This window comes from Salmo salar, unplaced genomic scaffold (assembly GCF_905237065.1).
Source record: "Salmo salar unplaced genomic scaffold, Ssal_v3.1, whole genome shotgun sequence".
Classification (NCBI taxonomy): domain Eukaryota; kingdom Metazoa; phylum Chordata; class Actinopteri; order Salmoniformes; family Salmonidae; genus Salmo; species Salmo salar.
Window position 1 is genome coordinate 15,717 of NW_025548419.1, and position 22,392 is coordinate 38,108.

Consider the following 22,392-nt stretch of genomic DNA (forward strand, 5'->3'; position numbering starts at 1 on the left):
GCTGCGCTCCTTGCCTTGGAATTATATTTTGTGCTTTACGGGCGCAGTTAACAAATACGTGAACTTTGTATAGCGCCCTGTGCTTTTCGGCGTTTGTGTGAGTAAGGATTATTAAAAGACACTCACTTCCAGCACCTCTGTCTCCTGCACTTGATTCCGCCCATCAGCCAGTCCAAATCAGACGTGACAGTCATTGGGCGAGGCTCAGAGAAAGTGCTAGTGCCTAGTGTCTTCTTCATTGTGAGGATGTTACAATCATTCACTGTCCGACATTAAATCACTCAGCAGGTTTTTATTTTCGAACTTCTCTTAAATGACACTGAATCAGCCACTGCTTCAGTCAAGCGTTAAGGTTCCCAGTGTTTATTATGGGAACCTGCTGTCATACACCTGTTCTAAATACAACCCAGAAACACCTGTTCTAAATACAACCCAGAAACACCTGTTCTAAATACAACCCAGAAACACCTGTTCTAAATACAACCCAGAAACACCTGTTCTAAATACAACCCAGAAACACCTGTTCTAAATACAACCCAGAAACACCTGTTCTAAATACAACCCAGAAACACCTGTTCTAAATACAACCCAGAAACACCTGTTCTAAATACAGAAGCTCTCTTGGTGTCCTAACTATTCTTTATTTTCTTCAATTTAAAGTTTTATTAAGTTTTCTGGTTTTTCAATCAACCAACAAAACACATTCCACATTCACAGATGTGACAGACTAAAAAAATTCTAATAAAAAATAATACAAAAATAAATAATAATAAAATAAAAAACTAACATTAATAATTTTATTTTTTATATAATCTAAAGAATAATTATTAAAAAATAAATATATATATATAAAACCTTGTAGCAGCACTATCAGGGTTCTTATTAGCTATTCCCAGCCTTAGCTGAGATGACGAGCAAATAATTAGTTTTTAGATTTTACAGCACCTTACACAACATGTATTGCTCATTTCCCTAATCACCCCATTCACTCTGTCCAATATGAAATATAGTTGAGTACTGGAGACCAGAGTCTATCAAACTTGGGCTGTCTCTTGCGGAGGTCATAAGTGAGCTTTTCAAGAGGGAGAAAGTCAACCATCTGGTCAATCCACATTTTAAATGTAGAGAGACCCACAATAGAAGAATACATTTCTAGCAAATGTTCTCTGTCAGGATCAAGAACAAAGTCCTGCTGGGCCTTAAGAAGATAGATACATGGGGTCATATCAAACTGTACATCTAGTATTTTCTGTGCAGCAGTATATATAGATTGCCAAAATCTGGCAATCTCTCTACAGCTCCAAAATACATGCATATAGGTTCCACTTTCAGAGGTACATCTTTTACAGTTAGGAGAAATGTCTGTTTTCATTCTATGGAGTCTCATTGGAGTGTAATAACATGTGTACTTAGCTTCTTTCATTTTTACATTAGTAGAGGATCAGTATACCCTGTCCTCCACCCATAATGCATCACTGGTCCCTAACTATTCTAAACAGCTTGTAGGCCTGCTACCTTCATTCATCCGTTTATGCTTCGTTTTCTCCAGTTCATCCATCAGTTCATCCATCCTTCCATTCATTGATTGATTTATCCCTTATTTACTTTTATCTTCCTCAGGACGAGAAATCTCCGCGTCATTGTTCCAGCAGCAACATGGAGGACGGCGATAAGCTCCTGGCCCCGCACCCTTCTTTCGGCAGCCATTTTGAGAGGACAATCACTGTTGTCAGGGGCAACCGTAGCCTTGGTATGTTATCAGTGTTTTTCATTGTGGCGGGGTGTCTGTGTGTGTACATCGTCGGCACGGCGATACTGGGCGGAGAGGAGGAGAAGCTGATAATCGAGGGAAGTCAAAGATTTTTTCAGGAGTTGAGGTGAATAGTGGTGTTTCATAAGGGAATATCTGTAAAGGCTTATTTCATTTATAAAGTCGTATTGAATTCAATCAAATTGAAAAGGTAAGAGAGAGAGAAAGAACAGAGAGGAAGAAAGTTGACTAGCACTTTTTATTACTGGCACCATTGAAAACCCATGTCGATGACTGTGAAAGAGACAGTGGTCCTCTGTTAAGAAAACCCATGTTGATGACTGTGAAAGAGACAGTGGACCTCTGTTAAGAAAACCCATGTCGATGACTGTGAAAGAGACAGTGGACCTCTGTTAAGAAAACCCATGTTGATGACTGTGAAAGAGACAGTGGACCTCTGTTATTAAGAAAACCCATGTCGATGACTGTGAAAGAGACAGTGGACCTCTGTTAAGAAAACCCATGTCGATGACTGTGAAAGAGACAGTGGACCTCTGTTAAGAAAACCCATGTTGATGACTGTGAAAGAGACAGTGGACCTCTGTTAAGAAAACCCATGTTGATGACTGTGAAAGAGACAGTGGACCTCTGTTAAGAAAACCCATGTTGATGACTGTGAAAGAGACAGTGGACCTCTGTTAAGAAAACCCATGTTGATGACTGTGAAAGAGACAGTGGACCTCTGTTAAGAAAACCCATGTTGATGACTGTGAAAGAGACAGTGGACCTCTGTTATTAAGAAAACCCATGTTGATGACTGTGAAAGAGACAGTGGACCTCTGTTATTAAGAAAACCCATGTTGATGACTGTGAAAGAGACAGTGGACCTCTGTTAAGAAAACCCATGTTGATGACTGTGAAAGAGACAGTGGACCTCTGTTATTAAGAAAACCCATGTTGATGACTGTGAAAGAGACAGTGGACCTCTGTTAAGAAAACCCATGTTGATGACTGTGAAAGAGACAGTGGACCTCTTTAGTTTTTTTAAACATAACCTTTATTTAACTAGGCTACCAGGGAACAGTGGGTTAACTGCCTTGTTCAGGGGCAGAACGACAGATTTTTACCTTGTTAGCTCGGGGATTCAATCCAGCAACCTTTGTGGTTACTGGCCCAACGCACTAACCAGTAGGCTACCTGCCTCCTCTAACCAGTAGGCTACCTGCCTCCTCTAACCAGTAGGCTACCTGCCTCCTCTAACCAGTAGGCTAGCTGCCTCCTCTAACCAGTAGGCTACCTGCCTCCTCTAACCAGTAGGCTACCTGCCTCCTCTAACCAGTAGGCTACCTGCCTCCTCTAACCAGTAGGCTACCTGCCTACCCTCTAACCAGTAGGCTACCTGCCTCCTCTAACCAGTAGGCTACCTGCCTCCTCTAACCAGTAGGCTACCTGCCTACCCTCTAACCAGTAGGCTACCTGCCTACCCTCTAACCAGTAGGCTACCTGCCTCCTCTAACCAGTAGGCTACCTGCCTCCCTCTAACCAGTAGGCTACCTGCCTACCCTCTAACCAGTAGGCTACCTGCCTACCCTCTAACCAGTAGGCTACCTGCCTCCTCTAACCAGTAGGCTACCTGCCTCCTCTAACCACTAGGCTACCTGCCTCCTCTAACCAGTAGGCTACCTGCCTCCTCTAACCAGTAGGCTACCTGCCTCCTCTAACCAGTAGGCTACCTGCCTCCTCTAACCAGTAGGCTACCTGCCTACCCTCTAACCAGTAGGCTACCTGCCTCCTCTAACCAGTAGGCTACCTGCCTCCTCTAACCAGTAGGCTACCTGCCTCCTCTAACCAGTAGGCTACCTGCCTCCTCTAACCAGTAGGCTACCTGCCTCCTCTAACCAGTAGGCTACCTGCCTCCTCTAACCAGTAGGCTACCTGCCTCCTCTAACCAGTAGGCTACCTGCCTCCTCTAACCAGTAGGCTACCTGCCTCCTCTAACCAGTAGGCTACCTGCCTCCTCTAACCACTAGGCTAGCTGCCTCCTCTAACCACTAGGCTAGCTGCCTCCTCTAACCAGTAGGCTACCTGCCTCCTCTAACCACTAGGCTACCTGCCTCCTCTAACCAGTAGGCTACCTGCCTCCTCTAACCAGTAGGCTAGCTGCCTCCTCTAACCAGTAGGCTACCTGCCTCCTCTAACCACTAGGCTACCTGCCTCCTCTAACCAGTAGGCTACCTGCCTCCTCTAACCAGTAGGCTACCTGCCTCCTCTAACCAGTAGGCTACCTGCCTCCTCTAACCAGTAGGCTACCTGCCTCCTCTAACCAGTAGGCTACCTGCCTCCTCTAACCAGTAGGCTACCTGCCTCCTCTAACCAGTAGGCTACCTGCCTCCTCTAACCAGTAGGCTACCTGCCTCCTCTAACCACTAGGCTACCTGCCTCCTCTAACCAGTAGGCTACCTGCCTCCTCTAACCAGTAGGCTACCTGCCTCCTCTAACCAGTAGGCTACCTGCCTCCTCTAACCAGTAGGCTACCTGCCTCCTCTAACCAGTAGGCTACCTGCCTCCTCTAACCAGTAGGCTACCTGCCTCCTCTAACCAGTAGGCTACCTGCCTCCTCTAACCAGTAGGCTACCTGCCTCCTCTAACCAGTAGGCTACCTGCCTCCTCTAACCAGTAGGCTACCTGCCTCCTCTAACCAGTAGGCTACCTGCCTCCTCTAACCAGTAGGCTACCTGCCTCCTCTAACCAGTAGGCTACCTGCCTCCTCTAACCAGTAGGCTACCTGCCTCCTCTAACCACTAGGCTACCTGCCTCCTCTAACCAGTAGGCTACCTGCCTCCTCTAACCAGTAGGCTACCTGCCTCCTCTAACCAGTAGGCTACCTGCCTCCTCTAACCAGTAGGCTACCTGCCTCCTCTAACCAGTAGGCTACCTGCCTCCTCTAACCAGTAGGCTACCTGCCTCCTCTAACCACTAGGCTACCTGCCTCCTCTAACCAGTAGGCTACCTGCCTCCTCTAACCAGTAGGCTACCTGCCTCCTCTAACCAGTAGGCTACCTGCCTCCTCTAACCAGTAGGCTACCTGCCTCCTCTAACCAGTAGGCTACCTGCCTCCTCTAACCAGTAGGCTACCTGCCTCCTCTAACCAGTAGGCTACCTGCCTCCTCTAACCAGTAGGCTACCTGCCTCCTCTAACCAGTAGGCTACCTGCCTCCTCTAACCAGTAGGCTACCTGCCTCCTCTAACCAGTAGGCTACCTGCCTCCTCTAACCAGTAGGCTACCTGCCTCCTCTAACCACTAGGCTACCTGCCTCCTCTAACCAGTAGGCTACCTGCCTCCTCTAACCAGTAGGCTACCTGCCTCCTCTAACCAGTAGGCTACCTGCCTCCTCTAACCAGTAGGCTACCTGCCTCCTCTAACCACTAGGCTACCTGCCTCCTCTAACCAGTAGGCTACCTGCCTCCTCTAACCAGTAGGCTACCTGCCTCCTCTAACCAGTAGGCTAGCTGCCTCCTCTAACCAGTAGGCTACCCTGCCGCCCCAATTACATCACTTTGTCATCGTCACTTTAATGACAGGAAGGCCAGTGACAACAACACTGTCTTTCAGGAGCAATACATAAAGAGTTTATCTCTAGGTTTGTCAGCAACATGGTAGGATTATATTCATGTTATTGATTTGGTTATTTGTCACTTTAGAGAAGTTAGTTTCCAGACTGTGGAATCCATTTTTGAATGTAGACTTACTTTTTCAGTCTAGTTTGGCTACTTTACTTTGTTTGATCATTCAGACCTAGACTGCTTTGCGAAATGATTTTGATCCATTGGGACTACAGAATGTTGTGAGCATTTTGTTGTTATTTTAGCACTAAAGTGTGTTTATAATTATTACCTTGCCTGACACCTTACCAACATTAGATGTTCAAAATTACACCAAAGAGATAAAGCTCTACATTTATAACTATATTTATATTTCTTACTGTACTGTGTATGGTATGCTTTGTCAGTTTTGTTTGAACATGTGTTTTTTTTGTGAACTCACCTTTTTGTGAGAACACACGTGAGAAAGTTGTGAGAGATTTGTGAGAATCATAATTTGTGAGAATCCGTGTTTTTTTTTTGTTAGGACCCATCGTTTGTTAGAACACAAATTTGTGAGAACACCGTTGATGTGAATGTCTCATTGGTTTTTAACACATAGTTTGTTAAAACAAAAGAGATGGCTGTGTGTGAGAACATGTGTAAGTCTGTGACGTTTTGTTTCTTGTCTTGGGGAATGTATGGGGTATTGTTTCATATAGCTCCTTTTGTTTGTGAGAGATAAAGGCAAATGCATGGCACTTCAGTTCATGTTCGTTTGAGACAGTTTCTTCACAAATACGTGAAACTGCTTTTTCATTTCTTTGTTTCTGTCTTTGTGGATTCTTACTAGTCTATTTATTAACTGGGTTGTCGAAAAATGTCTGTCTTAAGGAAAACCTACAGACAAAGTAAGCAGTTAAAGGATGATAGTTAATGTGATATTATATTACTCTATGTTATCTTTACAGATTATATAAATATATATATACAGTTGCTGTGAAGGGAAGTGCTGTCTGTTCGTGTACCTGCTTCTCCAGCTCTGCTGGGTTATTCTCACTGTAGTTTCTCTCAGAGGTCTATAACTGTGATCGTCTGTGTGGCTGTAACCCATATGCACTATGATTGTATTGTAATTTGAATGTAATGCGAGAAGAAATATTTTTTTTTTTAAATCAATAAACTATATATTTTAAACATACATAAAACTTTTTTTTGAAAGTCATTTATTTTTGATCTACCTTCAAATTGTGTACGCTCATAGTGTGGTGGTGTAGTCCCTCATAGTGTGGTGGTGTAGTCCCTCATAGTGTGGTGGTGTAGTCCCTCATAGTGTGGTGGTGTAGTCCCTCATAGTGTGGTGGTGTAGTCCCTCATAGTGTGGTGGTGTAGTCCCTCATAGTGTGGTGGTGTAGTCCCTTGCTGGAGATGTGGCCTGACTAGTGTGTAGTCCTAATGCACTCCTCCGCAAGTGTGTGTGTGTGTGTGTGCGGTGTGTGTGTGTGTGTGCGTGTGTGTGTGTGTGTGTGTGTGCGTGCGTAAGTGCGTGCGTGCGTGTGCTACCCTTGCTAAATACTAGACAGCCAATGCAATCCTCTTCTAGCCATGTTTGTGTGCAGCTGTGTTTGTTTAATCTTCCAAACACCCTTTTTGAACCTGTGACACTGAGGTGTGTGTGTGTGTGTGTGTGTGTGTGTGTGTGTGTGTGTGTGTGTGTGTGTGTGTGTGTGTGCAGGCTAGCCTGCTGTCGTCTGTCAGTTTTGGCATTAGTTCAATTTTGGGGGTTAACCCACCAGTCACCTGTTTCCCCACCTCCACCCTGTACGTGTGTGTGTGTGTGTGTGTGTGTGTGTGTGTGTGTGTGTGTGTGTGTGTGTGTGTGTGTGTGTGTGTGTGTCTGTGAGCGATGACGGATGGGGGATGTGTGTGTCCTTGTACAACTAGTTGGCCCCAATTCAATCAGATAAAGAGAAACCCCACTGTGGGGTCACTCAGAACACTAAGTCTGTTATTGGAGGAGAAACCCCACTGTGGGGTCACTCAGAACATTACCTCTGTTATTGGAGGAGAAACCCCACTGTGGGGTCACTCAGAACATTACCTCTGTTATTGGAGGAGAAACCCCACTGTGGGGTCACTCAGAACACTAAGTCTGTTATTGGAGGAGAAACCCCACTGTGGGGTCACTCAGAACATTACCTCTGTTATTGGAGGAGAAACCCCACTGTGGGGTCACTCAGAACATTACCTCTGTTATTGGAGGAGAAACCCCACTGTGGGGTCACTCAGAACATTACCTCTGTTATTGGAGGAGAAACCCCACTGTGGGGTCACTCAGAACATTACCTCTGTTATTGGAGGAGAAACCCCACTCTGGGGTCACTCAGAACACTACCTCTGTTATTGGAGGAGAAACCCCACTGTGGGGTCACCCAGAACATTACCTCTGTTATTGGAGGAGAAACCCCACTCTGGGGTCACTCAGAACACTAAGTCTGTTATTGGAGGAGAAACCCCACTCTGGGGTCACTCAGAACACTAAGTCTGTTATTGGAGGAGAAACCCCACTGTGGGGTCACTCAGAACATTACCTCTGTTATTGGAGGAGAAACATTTACATTTACATTTACATTTTAGTCATTTAGCAGACGCTCTTATCCAGAGCGACTTACAAATTGGTGCATTCACCTATAATATCCAGTGGAACAACCACTTTACAATAGTGCATCTAAATCTTTTAAGGGGGGGGGTTAGAAGGATTACTTTATCCTATCCCAGGTATTCCTTGAAGAGGTGGGGTTTCAGGTGTCTCCGGAAGGTGGTGATTGACTCCGCTGTCCTGGCGTCGTGAGGGAGCTTGTTCCACCATTGGGGTGCCAGAGCAGCGAACAGTTTTGACTGGGCTGAGCGGGAACTGTGCTTCCTCAGAGGTAGGGAGGCGAGCAGGCCAGAGGTGGATGAACGGAGTGCCCTTGTTTGGGTGTAGGGCCTGATCAGAGCCTGAAGGTACGGAGGTGCCGTTCCCCTCACAGCTCCGTAGGCAAGCACCATGGTCTTGTAGCGGATGCGAGCTTCGACTGGAAGCCAGTGGAGAGAGCGGAGGAGCGGGGTGACGTGAGAGAACTTGGGAAGGTTGAACACCAGACGGGCTGCGGCGTTCTGGATGAGTTGTAGGGGTTTAATGGCACAGGCAGGGAGCCCAGCCAACAGCGAGTTGCAGTAATCCAGACGGGAGATGACAAGTGCCTGGATTAGGACCTGCGCCGCTTCCTGTGTGAGGCAGGGTCGTACTCTGCGAATGTTGTAGAGCATGAACCTACAGGATCGGGTCACCGCCTTGATGTTGGTGGAGAAACGACAGGGTGTTGTCCAGGGTCACGCCAAGGCTCTTAGCACTCTGGGAGGAGGACACAAGGGAGTTGTCAACCGTGATGGCGAGATCATGGAACGGGCAGTCCTTCCCCGGGAGGAAGAGCAGCTCCGTCTTGCCGAGAGTTCAGCTTGAGGTGGTGATCCGTCATCCACACTGATATGTCTGCCAGACATGCAGAGATGCGATTCGCCACCTGGTTGTCAGAAGGGGGAAAGGAGAAGATTAATTGTGTGTCGTCTGCATAGCAATGATATGAGAGACCATGTGAGGATATGACAGAGCCAAGTGACTTGGTGTATAGCGAGAATAGGAGTGGGCCAAGAACAGAGCCCTGGGGGACACCAGTGGTGAGAGCACGTGGTGCGGAGACAGATTCTCGCCACGCCACCTGGTAGGAGCGACCTGTCAGGTAGGACGCAATCCAAGCGTGCGCGGTGCCGGAGATGCCCAGCTCGGAGAGGGTGGAGAGGAGGATCTGATGGTTCACGGTATCAAAGGCAGCAGATAGGTCTAGAAGGATGAGAGCAGAGGAGAGAGAGTTAGCTTTAGCAGTGCGGAGAGCCTCCGTGACACAGAGAAGAGCAGTCTCAGTTGAATGCCCAGTCTTGAAACCTGACTGATTAGGATCAAGAAGGTAATTCTGAGAGAGATAGCAAGAGAGCTGGCCAAGCACGGCGCGTTCAAGAGTTTTGGAGAGAAAGGAAAGAAGGGATACTGGCCTGTAGTTGTTGACATCGGAGGGATCGAGTGTAGGTTTTTTCAGAAGGGGTGCAACTCTCGCTCTCTTGAAGACGGAAGGGACGTAGCCAGCGGTCAAGGATGCGTTGATGAGCGAGGTGAGGTAGGGGAGAAGGTCTCCGGAAATGGTCTGGAGAAGAGAGGAGGGGATAGGGTCAAGTGGGCAGGTTGTTGGGCGGCCGGCCGTCACAAGACGCGAGAGTTCATCTGGAGAGAGAGGGGAGAAAGAGGTCAAAGCACAGGGTAGGGCAGTGTGAGCAGGACCAGCAGTGTCGTTTGACTTAGCAACGAGGATCGGATGTCGTCAACCTTCTTTTCAAAATGGTTGACGAAGTCATCCGCAGAGAGGGAGGAGGGGGGGAGGGGGAGGAGGATTAAGGAGGGAGGAGAAGGTAGCAAAGAGCTTCCTAGGGTTAGAGGCAGATGCTTGGAGTTTAGAGTGGTAGAAAGTGGCTTTAGCAGCAGAGACAGAAGAGGAAAATGTAGAGAGGAGGGAGTGAAAGGATGCCAGGTCCGCAGGGGAGGCGAGTTTTCCTCCATTTCCGCTCGGCTGCCCGGAGCCCTGTTCTGTGAACTCGCAGTGAGTCGTCGAGCCACGGAGCAGGAGGGGAGGACCGAGCCGGCCTGGAGGATAGGGGACAGAGGAAATCAAAGGATGCAGAGAGGGAGGAGAGGAGGGTTGAGGAGGCAGAATCAGGAGATAGGTTGGAGAAGGTTTGAGCAGAGGGAAGAGATGATAGGATGGAAGAGGAGAGAGTAGCGGGAGAGAGAGAGCGAAGGTTGGGACGGCGCAATACCATCCGAGTAGGGGGAGAGTGAGAAGTGTTGGATGAGAGCGAGAGGGAAAAGGATACAAGGTAGTGGTCGGAGACTTGGAGGGGAGTTGCAATGAGATTAGTGGAAGAACAGCATCTAGTAAAGATGAGGTCAAGCGTATTGCCTGCCTTGTGAGTAGGGGGGGGAAGGTGAGAGGGTGAGGTCGAAAGAGGAGAGGAGTGGAAAGAAGGAGGCAGAGAGGAATGAGTCAAAGGTAGACGTGGGGAGGTTAAAGTCACCCAGAACTGTGAGAGGTGAGCCATCCTCAGGAAAGGAACTTATCAAGGCGTCAAGCTCATTGATGAACTCTCCAAGGGAACCTGGAGGGCGATAAATGATAAGGATGTTAAGCTTGAAAGGGCTGGTAACTGTGACAGCATGGAATTCAAATGAGGAGATAGACAGATGGGTCAGGGGAGAAAGAGAGAATGTCCACTTGGGAGAGATGAGGATTCCAGTGCCACCACCCCGCTGGCTCGATGCTCTAGGGGTATGCGAGAACACGTAGTCAGACGAGGAGAGAGCAGTAGGAGTAGCAGTGTTATCTGTGGTGATCCATGTTTCCGTCAGCGCCAGGAAGTCTAGGGACTGGAGGGTAGCATAGGCTGAGATGAACTCAGCCTTGTTGGCCGCAGACCGGCAGTTCCAGAGGCTGCCGGAGACCTGGAACTCCACGTGGGTCGTGCGCGCTGGGACCACCAGGTTAGAGCGGCAGCGGCCACGCGGTGTGGAGCGTTTGTATGGCCTGTGCAGAGGAGAGAGAACAGGGATAGGCGGACACATAGTAGACAAGCTACAGAAGAGGCTACGCTAATGCAAATGAGATTGGAGTGACAAGTGGACTACACGTCTCGAATGTTCAGGAACTTAAGCTTACGTTGCAAAAATGTTATTGACTAAAATGATACAGTACTGCTGGCTGGTGGAGTAGGCTAACTAGCAGTGGCTGCGTTGTTGACTTTGAACGTGTAGCTGGCTAGGTAACCTCGGTAGTTTCAGTACTACACCTTGTCATGATACAAAGCAACTTTGTAGCTAGCTAGCTAACATAACACTAATCAAGACGTTCCTTGTAGTGTATTTAGTTTCAACAATGCTGCTCGTCGGTAATAGTTGGCTAGGTTAGGAAAAATGTCGTCGCGGGGGACGGAAATAGCTGGCTAGCTAACCTCGATGGCTGGCTAGCTAACAATTATCAATTAACAATTATCAAGCTATGACAAAGACAACTAGGTAGCTCGCTAGGTAACACTGCACTAGTCAAATCGTTCCGTTGTGAAGTATTAGTAACTACAGCGCTGCTAGTCGGTAACGGATGGCTATCTGGCAGTGGGTTAATGATGACTAGGTGTGTTGAGTAAGTCTGGCGCCGCGTCGCGGCTGGCTAGCACACCTCGATAATACTCAAACTCAAGCTACACAATTATCTTAGATACAGAGACAGCACAGACAACTATGTAGCTGGCTAACTAACACTAACACCACACTAATCAAGTCGTTGCGTTGTAATGTAATAGTTTCTGCGGTGCTGTTAGTCGGTAGAAGTTGGCTAGCTAACAGTGATGACTAGCTAGCTAGCAGCTAGCAGTGTTGACTACGTTAGGAGGACGAAGATAGCTAGCCTCGATAATTACTCAGTTACTCTAAACTACACAATTATCTTTGATACAAAGACGGCTATGTAGCTAGCTAAGAAGAATTGCTCAGATCAAACAAATCAAGCCTTTGTAATGTAGCGAAGTGGAATATTACCTGTGGAGCGAAGCGTGGTGCGACTGCTCGCTCCAAACCGGAAGTCAAGAAACCCCACTCTGGGGTCACTCAGAACATTACCTCTGTTATTGGAGGAGAAACCCCACTGTGGGGTCACTCAGAACATTACCTCTGTTATTTGCTGTGTTAAAACATTGAGATTATTATTAGAGTGTGACTACAGGTATATGTGTGTTGTAGTGTGACTACAGTTATATGTGTGTTGAGGTGTGACTACAGGTATATGTGTGTGTGTTGAGGTGTGACTACAGGTATATATGTGTGTTGTAGTGTGACTACAGGTATATATGTGTTGTAGTGTGACTACAGGTATATGTGTGTTGTAGTGTGACTACAGGTATATGTGTGTGTGTTGTAGTGTGACTACAGGTATATGTGTGTTGTAGTGTGACTACAGGTATATGTGTGTGTGTTGAGGTGTGACTACAGGTATATATGTGTGTTGTAGTGTGACTACAGGTATATATGTGTTGTAGTGTGACTACAGGTATATGTGTGTGTGTTGTAGTGTGACTACAGGTATATGTGTGTTGGAGTGTGACTACAGGTATATGTGTGTTGGAGTGTGACTACAGGTATATGTGTGTTGAGGTGTGACTACAGGTATATGTGTTGGAGTGTGACTACAGGTATATATGTGTTGGAGTGTGACTACAGGTATATGTGTGTTGTAGTGTGACTACAGGTATATGTGTGTTGTAGTGTGACTACAGGTATATGTGTGTTGTAGTGTGACTACAGGTATATGTGTGTTGTAGTGTGACTACAGGTATATATGTGTGTTGTAGTGTGACTACAGGTATATGTGTGTTGTAGTGTGACTACAGGTATATGTGTGTTGTAGTGTGACTACAGGTATATGTGTGTTGGAGTGTGACTACAGGTATATGTGTGTTGAGGTGTGACTACAGGTATATGTGTTGGAGTGTGACTACAGGTATATATGTGTTGGAGTGTGAATACAGGTATATGTGTGTTGTAGTGTGACTACAGGTATATGTGTGTTGTAGTGTGACTACAGGTATATGTGTGTTGTAGTGTGACTACAGGTATATGTGTGTTGTAGTGTGACTACAGGTATATATGTGTGTTGTAGTGTGACTACAGGTATATGTGTGTTGTAGTGTGACTACAGGTATATGTGTGTTGGAGTGTGACTACAGGTATATATGTGTAGTAATGTGACTACCGGTATATATGTGTGTTGTAGTGTGACTACAGGTATATGTGTGTTTTAGTGTGTCTACAGGTATATGTGTGTTGTAGTGTGACTAAAGGTATATGTGTGTTGTAGTGTGTCTACAGGTATATGTGTGTTGGAGTGTGACTACAGGTATATATGTGTTGTAGTGTGACTACAGGTATATGTGTGTTGTAGTGTGACTACAGGTATATGTGTGTGTGTTGAGGTGTGACTACAGGTATATATGTGTGTTGTAGTGTGACTACAGGTATATATGTGTTGTAGTGTGACTACAGGTATATGTGTGTTGTAGTGTGACTACAGGTATATGTGTGTGTGTTGTAGTGTGACTACAGGTATATGTGTGTTGGAGTGTGACTACAGGTATATGTGTGTTGGAGTGTGACTACAGGTATATGTGTGTTGAGGTGTGACTACAGGTATATGTGTTGGAGTGTGACTACAGGTATATATGTGTTGGAGTGTGACTACAGGTATATGTGTGTTGTAGTGTGACTACAGGTATATGTGTGTTGTAGTGTGACTACAGGTATATGTGTGTTGTAGTGTGACTACAGGTATATGTGTGTTGTAGTGTGACTACAGGTATATATGTGTGTTGTAGTGTGACTACAGGTATATGTGTGTTGTAGTGTGACTACAGGTATATGTGTGTTGTAGTGTGACTACAGGTATATGTGTGTTGGAGTGTGACTACAGGTATATGTGTGTTGAGGTGTGACTACAGGTATATGTGTTGGAGTGTGACTACAGGTATATATGTGTTGGAGTGTGACTACAGGTATATGTGTGTTGTAGTGTGACTACAGGTATATGTGTGTTGTAGTGTGACTACAGGTATATGTGTGTTGTAGTGTGACTACAGGTATATGTGTGTTGTAGTGTGACTACAGGTATATATGTGTGTTGTAGTGTGACTACAGGTATATGTGTGTTGTAGTGTGACTACAGGTATATGTGTGTTGGAGTGTGACTACAGGTATATATGTGTAGTAATGTGACTACCGGTATATATGTGTGTTGTAGTGTGACTACAGGTATATGTGTGTTGTAGTGTGTCTACAGGTATATGTGTGTTGTAGTGTGACTAAAGGTATATGTGTGTTGTAGTGTGTCTACAGGTATATGTGTGTTGGAGTGTGACTACAGGTATATATGTGTTGTAGTGTGACTACAGGTATATGTGTGTTGTAGTGTGACTACAGGTATATGTGTGTTGGAGTGTGACTACAGGTATATGTGTGTTGTAGTGTGACTACAGGTATATGTGTGTTGAGGTGTGACTACAGGTATATGTGTGTTGAGGTGTGACTACAGGTATATGTGTGTTGGAGTGTGACTACAGGTATATATGTGTGTTGAGGTGTGACTACAGGTATATATGTGTGTTGTAGTGTGACTACACGTATATGTGTGTTGAGGTGTGACTACAGGTATATGTGTGTTGGAGTGTGACTACAGGTATATGTGTGTGTGTTGAGGTGTGACTACAGGTATATGTGTGTTGGAGTGTGACTACAGGTATATGTGTGTGTGTTGAGGTGTGACTACAGGTATATGTGTGTTGGAGTGTGACTACAGGTATATGTGTGTCGGAGTGTGTCTACAGGTATATGTGTGTTGTAGTGTGACTACAGGTATATGTGTGTGTTGTAGTGTGACTACAGGTATATATGTGTGTTGTAGTGTGACTACAGGTATATATGTGTGTTGTAGTGTGACTACAGGTATATATGTGTGTTGTAGTGTGACTACAGGTATATATGTGTAGTAATGTGACTACAGGTATATATGTGTGTTGTAGTGTGACTACAGGTATATGTGTGTTGTAGTGTGACTACAGGTATATGTGTGTGTGTTGTAGTGTGACTACAGGTATATGTGTGTTGTAGTGTGTCTACAGGTATATATGTGTTGTAGTGTGACTACAGGTATATGTGTGTGTTGTAGTGTGACTACAGGTATATGTGTGTGTTGGAGTGTGACTACAGGTATATGTGTGTTGAGGTGTGACTACAGGTATATGTGTGTGTTGAGGTGTGACTACAGGTATATGTGTGTGTTGAGGTGTGACTACAGGTATATGTGTGTGTTGTAGTGTGACTACAGGTATATGTGTGTTGTAGTGTAACTACAGGTATATATGTGTGTTGAGGTGTGACTACAGGTATATATGTGTTGGAGTGTGACTACAGGTATATGTGTGTGTGTTGTAGTGTGACTACAGGTATATGTGTTGGAGTGTGACTACAGATATATGTGTGTTGGAGTGTGACTACAGGTATATGTGTGTTGTAGTGTGACTACAGGTATATGTGTGTGTGTTGTAGTGTGACTACAGGTATATGTGTGTTGGAGTGTGACTACAGATATATGTGTGTTGGAGTGTGACTACAGGTATATGTGTGTTGTAGTGTGACTACAGATATATGTGTGTTGGAGTGTGACTACAGGTATATGTGTGTTGGAGTGTGACTACAGGTATATGTGTGTTGTAGTGTGACTACAGATATATGTGTGTTGGAGTGTGACTACAGGTATATGTGTGTTGGAGTGTGACTACAGGTATATGTGTGTTGCAGTGTGACTACAGGTATATGTGTGTGTGTTAACAGGTATGACAGTGAGTGCTATAAAGGACGGCTCAGGGATGTTGATCCGGTCAGTGATCCGTGGAGGGTCAGTCAGTCAGGATGGGAGGCTGGGTGTAGGAGACACTATCCTGGCTGTTAACGGAGTTCCCACCACCAACCTGACCAATGCTATGTGTAGAGCCCTGCTGAGGAGACACTCTGTTACAGAGCCAGATATGAGGTACGACACACACACACCTACAGGCTACTGTATATACAAACATTCACACCAACCACCAACCTGACCTGACCAACACTGTGCCTGGATCTGTGATACAGAGGCATTCTGTTATAGGTCCAGATATGACTTGACCAGGACACACCCTCAGAACCACAACTCTGAATCCAAACTCTCCTGTCTTTCCTAGTACTTTAATGTCCAGTATCCTTTAATGTCCAGTATCCTTTAATATCCAGTATCCTTTAATGTCCAGTGTCCTTTAATATCCAGTATCCTTTAATATCCAGTATCCTTTAATATCCAGTATCCTTTAATATCCAGTATCCTTTAATATCCAGTATCCTTTAATGTCCAGTATCCTTTAATGTCCAGTATCCTTTAATATCCAGTATCCTTTAATATCCAGTGTCCTTTAATATCCAGTATCCTTTAATATCCAGTATCCTTTAATATCCAGTATCCTTTAATGTCCCGTATCCTTTAATATCCAGTATCCTTTAATATCCAGTATCCTTTAATATCCAGTATCCTTTAATGTCCAGGATCCTTTAATATCCAGTATCCTTTAATATCCAGTATCCTTTAATATCCAGTATCCTTTAATATCCAGTATCCTTTAATATCCAGTGTCCTTTAATGTTCCGTTTCCTTTAATGTCCTGTATCCTTTAATGTCCAGTATCCTTTAATATCCAGTATCTTTTAATGTCCAGTATCTACATTTTATGTACATTTGAATTCTCCTTCCGCTGATCAGTGCTACTGTTATGAGTTAGTATAGCTGAATGTATTATAATCACACAGGTCTGTGTTGTCCGTGGTCGTTAAATTAGTATAGCTGAATGTATTATAATCCCACAGGTCTGTGTTGGCCGTGGTCGTTAAGTTAGTATAGCTGAATGTATTATAATCCCACAGGTCTGTGTTGTCCGTGGTCGTTAAATTAGTATAGCTGAATGTATTATAATCCCACAGGTCTGTGTTGTCCGTGGTCGTTAAATTAGTATAGCTGAATGTATTATAATCCCACAGGTCTGTGTTGTCCGTGGTCGTTAAGTTAGTATAGCTGAATGTATTATAATCCCACAGGTCTGTGTTGTCCGTGGTCGTTAAATTAGTATAGCTGAATGTATTATAATCCCACAGGTCTGTGTTGTCCGTGGTCGTTAAATTAGTATAGCTGAATGTATTATAATCCCACAGGTCTGTGTTGTCCGTGGTCATTAAATTAGTATAGCTGAATGTATTATAATCCCACAGGCATCTGCTGACCCTCATTCAACACATCATCATTCAACACATCATCATTGCAGTATGTTTGTAATGACAGCTCCAACACATCATCATTGCAGTATGTTTGTAATGACAGCTCCAACACATCATCATTGCAGTATGTTTGTAATGACAGCTCCAACACATCATCATTGCAGTATGTTTGTAATGACAGCTCCAACACATCATCATTGCAGTATGTTTGTAATAACAGCTCCAACACATCATCATTGCAGTATGTTTGTAATGACAGCTCCAACACATCATCATTGCAGCATGTTTTCTAATAACAGCTCCAACACATCATCATTGCAGTATGTTTGTAATGACAGCTCCAACACATCATCATTGCAGTATGTTTGTAATGACAGCTCCAACACATCATCATTGCAGTATGTTTTGTAATGACAGCTCCAACACATCATCATTGCAGCATGTTTTCTAATGACAGCTTCATGACAGCTTCGTTATTTTCTAGTTTTTAACTATCTTTGGACATTTGTCTAAATGACACAAACACAGACACATACCTACATTAACTATGTCTCTCTCTATCAACTCACTCGCTCACCTTTCTCTCTCTCGCTCTCTCTTTTTCTCTCTCTCTTTCTTTCTCTCTCTTTCGCTCTCTTTATCTCTCTCTCACTTTCTTTCTCTCTCTCTTTATTTCTCTCTATCACCTTTCACTCCACAGTGTGACATTCATCCCCTCGTCTCTGGTAGAGGAGCACCGTGCCTCCATGGCCCAGCAGCCTCTGTCATCCATCATGGTGGACGGCCCCTCACCCTGCCCCCTGACCCCTTCCCCTACCCCCCCTGGAGGTCCAACCCCTTCCCCTACCCCTCCTGGAGGTCCAATCCCTTCCCCAACCCCTCCTGGAGGTCCAATCCCTTCCCCTACCCCTCCTGGAGGTCCGACCCCTTCCCCTACCCCTCCTGGAGCCCCAGATACAGCCTCAACAGTCCCAACTCCAGGTCCAGCTACAGCCCCAAAGCCTCAAGGCCCTTCTCTACCCAGACCTGTAGTGTCAGCTACAAGTACAGCCCCAGCCTCAACAGTCCCAACTCCAGGTCCAGCTACAGCCCCAAGGCCTCAAGGCCCTTCTCTACCCAGACCTGTAGTGTCAGCTACAAGTACAGCTCCAGCCTCAACCCCAACCACAGGCCCACCCAGACCCCCACCCCCAGACAAGAGGTAAGATCCCATCTTCAAACTGTGAAACAAATAACAATAAACATGAAGCCCTTACTCCAGCCCTAACCTCAAGCCTTACCCCAGCTCTAACCTCAACCCTTATCGCAGCTCTAACCTCAACCCTTATCGCAGCTCTAACCTCAAACCTTATCGCAGCTCTAACCTCAAACCTTACCCCAGCTCTAACCTCAACCCTAACTCCAGCCCTAACCTCAAACCTAACTCCAGCCCTAACCTCAACCCTTACCCCAGCTCTAACCTCAAACCTTACCCCAGCTCTAACCTCAATTCTAACTCCAGCCCTAACCTCAACCCTTACCCCAGCTCTAACCTCAACTCTAACTCCAGCCCTAACCTCAACCCTTACCCGAGCTCTAACCTCAAACCTTACCCCAGCTCTAACCTCAACCCTTACCGCAGCTCTAACCTCAACTCTTACCCCAGCTCTAACCTCAAACCTTACTCCAGCCCTAACCTCAAACCTTATCCCAGCTCTAACATCAACCCTTACCCCAGCTCAATCCTCAACCATTATCCCAGCTCTAACCTCAACTCTTATCCCAGCTCTAACCTCAACTCTTATCCCAGCCCTAACCTCAAACCTTACCCCGCTCTAACCTCAAATCTTACCCCAGCTCTAACCTCAACTCTGACTCCAGCACTCACCTCAACCCTTACCCCAGCTCTATCCTCAACCATTATCCCAGCTCTAACCTCAACCCTTACACCAGCCCTAACCTCAACTCTTACTCCAGCCCTAACCTCAAACCTTACCCCAGCTCTAACCTCAACCCTTATCGCAGCTCTAACCTCAAACCTTATCGCAGCTCTAACCTCAACCCTTACCCCAGCTCTAACCTCAACCCTAACTCCAGCCCTAACCTCAAACCTAACTCCAGCCCTAACCTCAACCCTTACCCCAGCTCTAACCTCAAACCTTACCCCAGCTCTAACCTCAATTCTAACTCCAGCCCTAACCTCAACCCTTACCCCAGCTCTAACCTCAACTCTAACTCCAGCCCTAACCTCAACCCTTACCCGAGCTCTAACCTCAAACCTTACCCCAGCTCTAACCTCAACCCTTACCCCAGCTCTAACCTCAACTCTTACCCCAGCTCTAACCTCAAATCTTACTCCAGCCCTAACCTCAAACCTTATCCCAGCTCTAACATCAACCCTTACCCCAGCTCTATCCTCAACCATTATCCCAGCTCTAACCTCAACCCTTATCCCAGCTCTAACCTCAACTCTTATCCCAGCCCTAACCTCAAACCTTACCCCGCTCTAACCTCAAATCTTACCCCAGCTCTAACCTCAACTCTGACTCCAGCACTCACCTCAACCCTTATCCCAGCTCTAACCTCAACCCTTACACCAGCCCTAACCTCAACTCTTACTCCAGCCCTAACCTCAAACCTTACCCCAGCTCTAACCTCAACCCTTACCCCAGCTCTAACCTCAAATCTTACCCCAGCCCTAACCTCAATCTTTACCCCAGCTCTAACCTCAAATCTTACCCCAGCTCTAACCTCAACCCTTACCCCAGCTCTAACCTCAACCCTTATCCCAGCTCTAACCTCAACCCTTATCCCAGCTCTAACCTCAACCCTTACCCCAGCTCTAACCTCAACCCTTACCCCAGCTCTAACCTCAACTCTTATCCCAGTTCTAACCTCAACCCTTATCCCAGCTCTAACCTCAAAACTTACCCCAGCTCTAACCTCAAACCTTATCCCAGCTCTAACCTCAACTCTTATCCCAGCTCTAACCTAAACCCTTATCCCAGCTCTAACCTCAAAACTTATCCCAGCTCTAACCTCAACTCTTATCCCAGCTCTAACCTCAAAACTTACCCCAGCTCTAACCTCAAACATTATCCCAGCTCTAACCTCAACTCTTATCCCAGCTCTAACCTCAACCCTTATCCCCAGCTCTAACCTCAACGCTAACTCCAGCACTCACCTCAACCCTTATCCCAGCTCTAACCTCAACCTTACTCCAGCCCTAACCTCAACTCTTACTCCAGCCCTAACCTCAAACCTTACCCCAGCTCTAACCTCAAATCTTACCCCAGCTCTAACCTCAACCCTTACCCCAGCTCTAACCTCAACCCTTACCCCAGCTCTAACCTCAACCCTTATCCCAGCTCTAACCTCAAACCTTATCCCAGCTCTAACCTCAAGCCTTACCCCAGCTCTAACCTCAAACCTTATCCCAGCTCTAACCTCAACCCTTATCCCAGCTCTAACCTCAACTCTTATCCCAGCTCTAACCTCAACCCTTACCCCAGCTCTAACCTCAAGCCTTACCCCAGCTCTAACCTCAACTCTTATCCCAGTTCTAACCTCAAGCCTTATCCCAGCTCTAACCTCAAAACTTACCCCAGCTCTAACCTCAACCCTTATCCCAGCTCTAACCTCAACTCTTATCCCAGCTCTAACCTCAAAACTTATCCCAGCTCTAACCTCAACCCTTATCCCAGCTCTAACCTCAAGCCTTACCCCAGCTCTAACCTCAAGTCTTACCCCAGCTCTAACCTCAAACCTTATCCCAGCTCTAACCTCAACCCTTATCCCAGCTCTAACCTCAACCCTTACCCCAGCTCTAACCTCAAGCCTTACCCCAGCTCTAACCTCAAATCTTACCCCAGCTCTAACCTCAAACCTTATCTCAGGCCTGGTGATCGAACCCGGGTCTGTGGTGATGCAGTGCCTTAGACCACTGCACCACTCCGTAGGCCACAAACTGTATTTTTTAACATTCATGTGGTGTAGAAGGTTATTTTTAGACTCACCTATAGATTTCAGTACTGTGTCATGTCAGAAAAATGAATACATACTCTCTCTCCTCCCCCCTCCCTCTCTCTCCCTCTCTTTCTCTCTGTTGCTTTCTCCGCTTTTCTCTATCTCTCCTCCACCCTCCTTCTATATCCTCCCCCCTCTCTCTCCTCCCCCTCTCGCCTGCCCCCATCTCCTCCCCCCTCTCTCTCGCTCTCTCTCCTCCCCCCTCTCTCTCCTCCCCCCCTCTCGCCTCCCCCTCTCTCTCTCTCTCGCTCTCTCTCCTCCCGCTCTCTCTCGCTCTCTCTCTCTCCCCCTCCCTCTCTCTCCTCCCCCTCCCCCTCTCTCTTCCTCCCCTCTCTCTCCTTTCTCTATCTTTCTCTCTACCACTGCTGTAACATGTTGTAATGCTCTGCTCATTTTTACAGACTCCTGCTGGGTAGATATGGCTATCACTCAATATAATGGGCTTATTACCACACACACACACACACACACACACACACACACACACACACACACACACACACACACACACACACACACACACACACACACACACACACACACACACACACACACACACACACACACACACACACACACACACACACACACACACACACACACACACAGTCTACGGTGTACTTTAAACATATTCATGAGAAAATACACACTCTCACACACATATTTGTACACATACACACACACGCACACACACATACAATTGTGCACATGAAAACACAAAAACACACGCGGACACACACACACACATACAAAGTCTACTTTAAACATATTCATGTGAATTCATAGACAACCGCCATGAGACTGATCTGACCCAGGAACTGACCCAGGAACTGTCTTTCTTAAAATGTTGCTATTTCATGTTTAATCTTTACATTTTAAAACGTTTTTGGGTGGAAAATATATGTATATTTGTGTATATATTCAGTACCAGTCAAAAGTTTTAGAACACCTACTCATTCAAAGGTTTTTCTTTATTTTGACTATTTTCTACATTGTAGAATAATAGTGAAGACATCAAAACTATGAAATAACACATTTGGAATCATGTAGTAACCCAAAAAGTGTTAAACAA

At 45.8% G+C, this 22,392-nt stretch overlaps 1 protein-coding gene across 2 annotated transcripts in view; it reads left to right on the top strand.

Moving 5' to 3' along the window:
• Window positions 1–22,392, top strand: part of LOC106595229 (multiple PDZ domain protein) — a 51,878-nt gene that overhangs the window by 12,207 nt on the left and 17,279 nt on the right. For both annotated transcript variants that reach the window (XM_045712365.1, XM_045712366.1), the window contains exons 2-4: window positions 1,621–1,750; window positions 15,852–16,050; window positions 18,016–18,516. In XM_045712365.1, coding sequence (XP_045568321.1) covers window positions 1,621–1,750; window positions 15,852–16,050; window positions 18,016–18,516 — 830 coding nt within the window. The remainder of the gene's footprint in view (window positions 1–1,620; window positions 1,751–15,851; window positions 16,051–18,015; window positions 18,517–22,392) is intronic.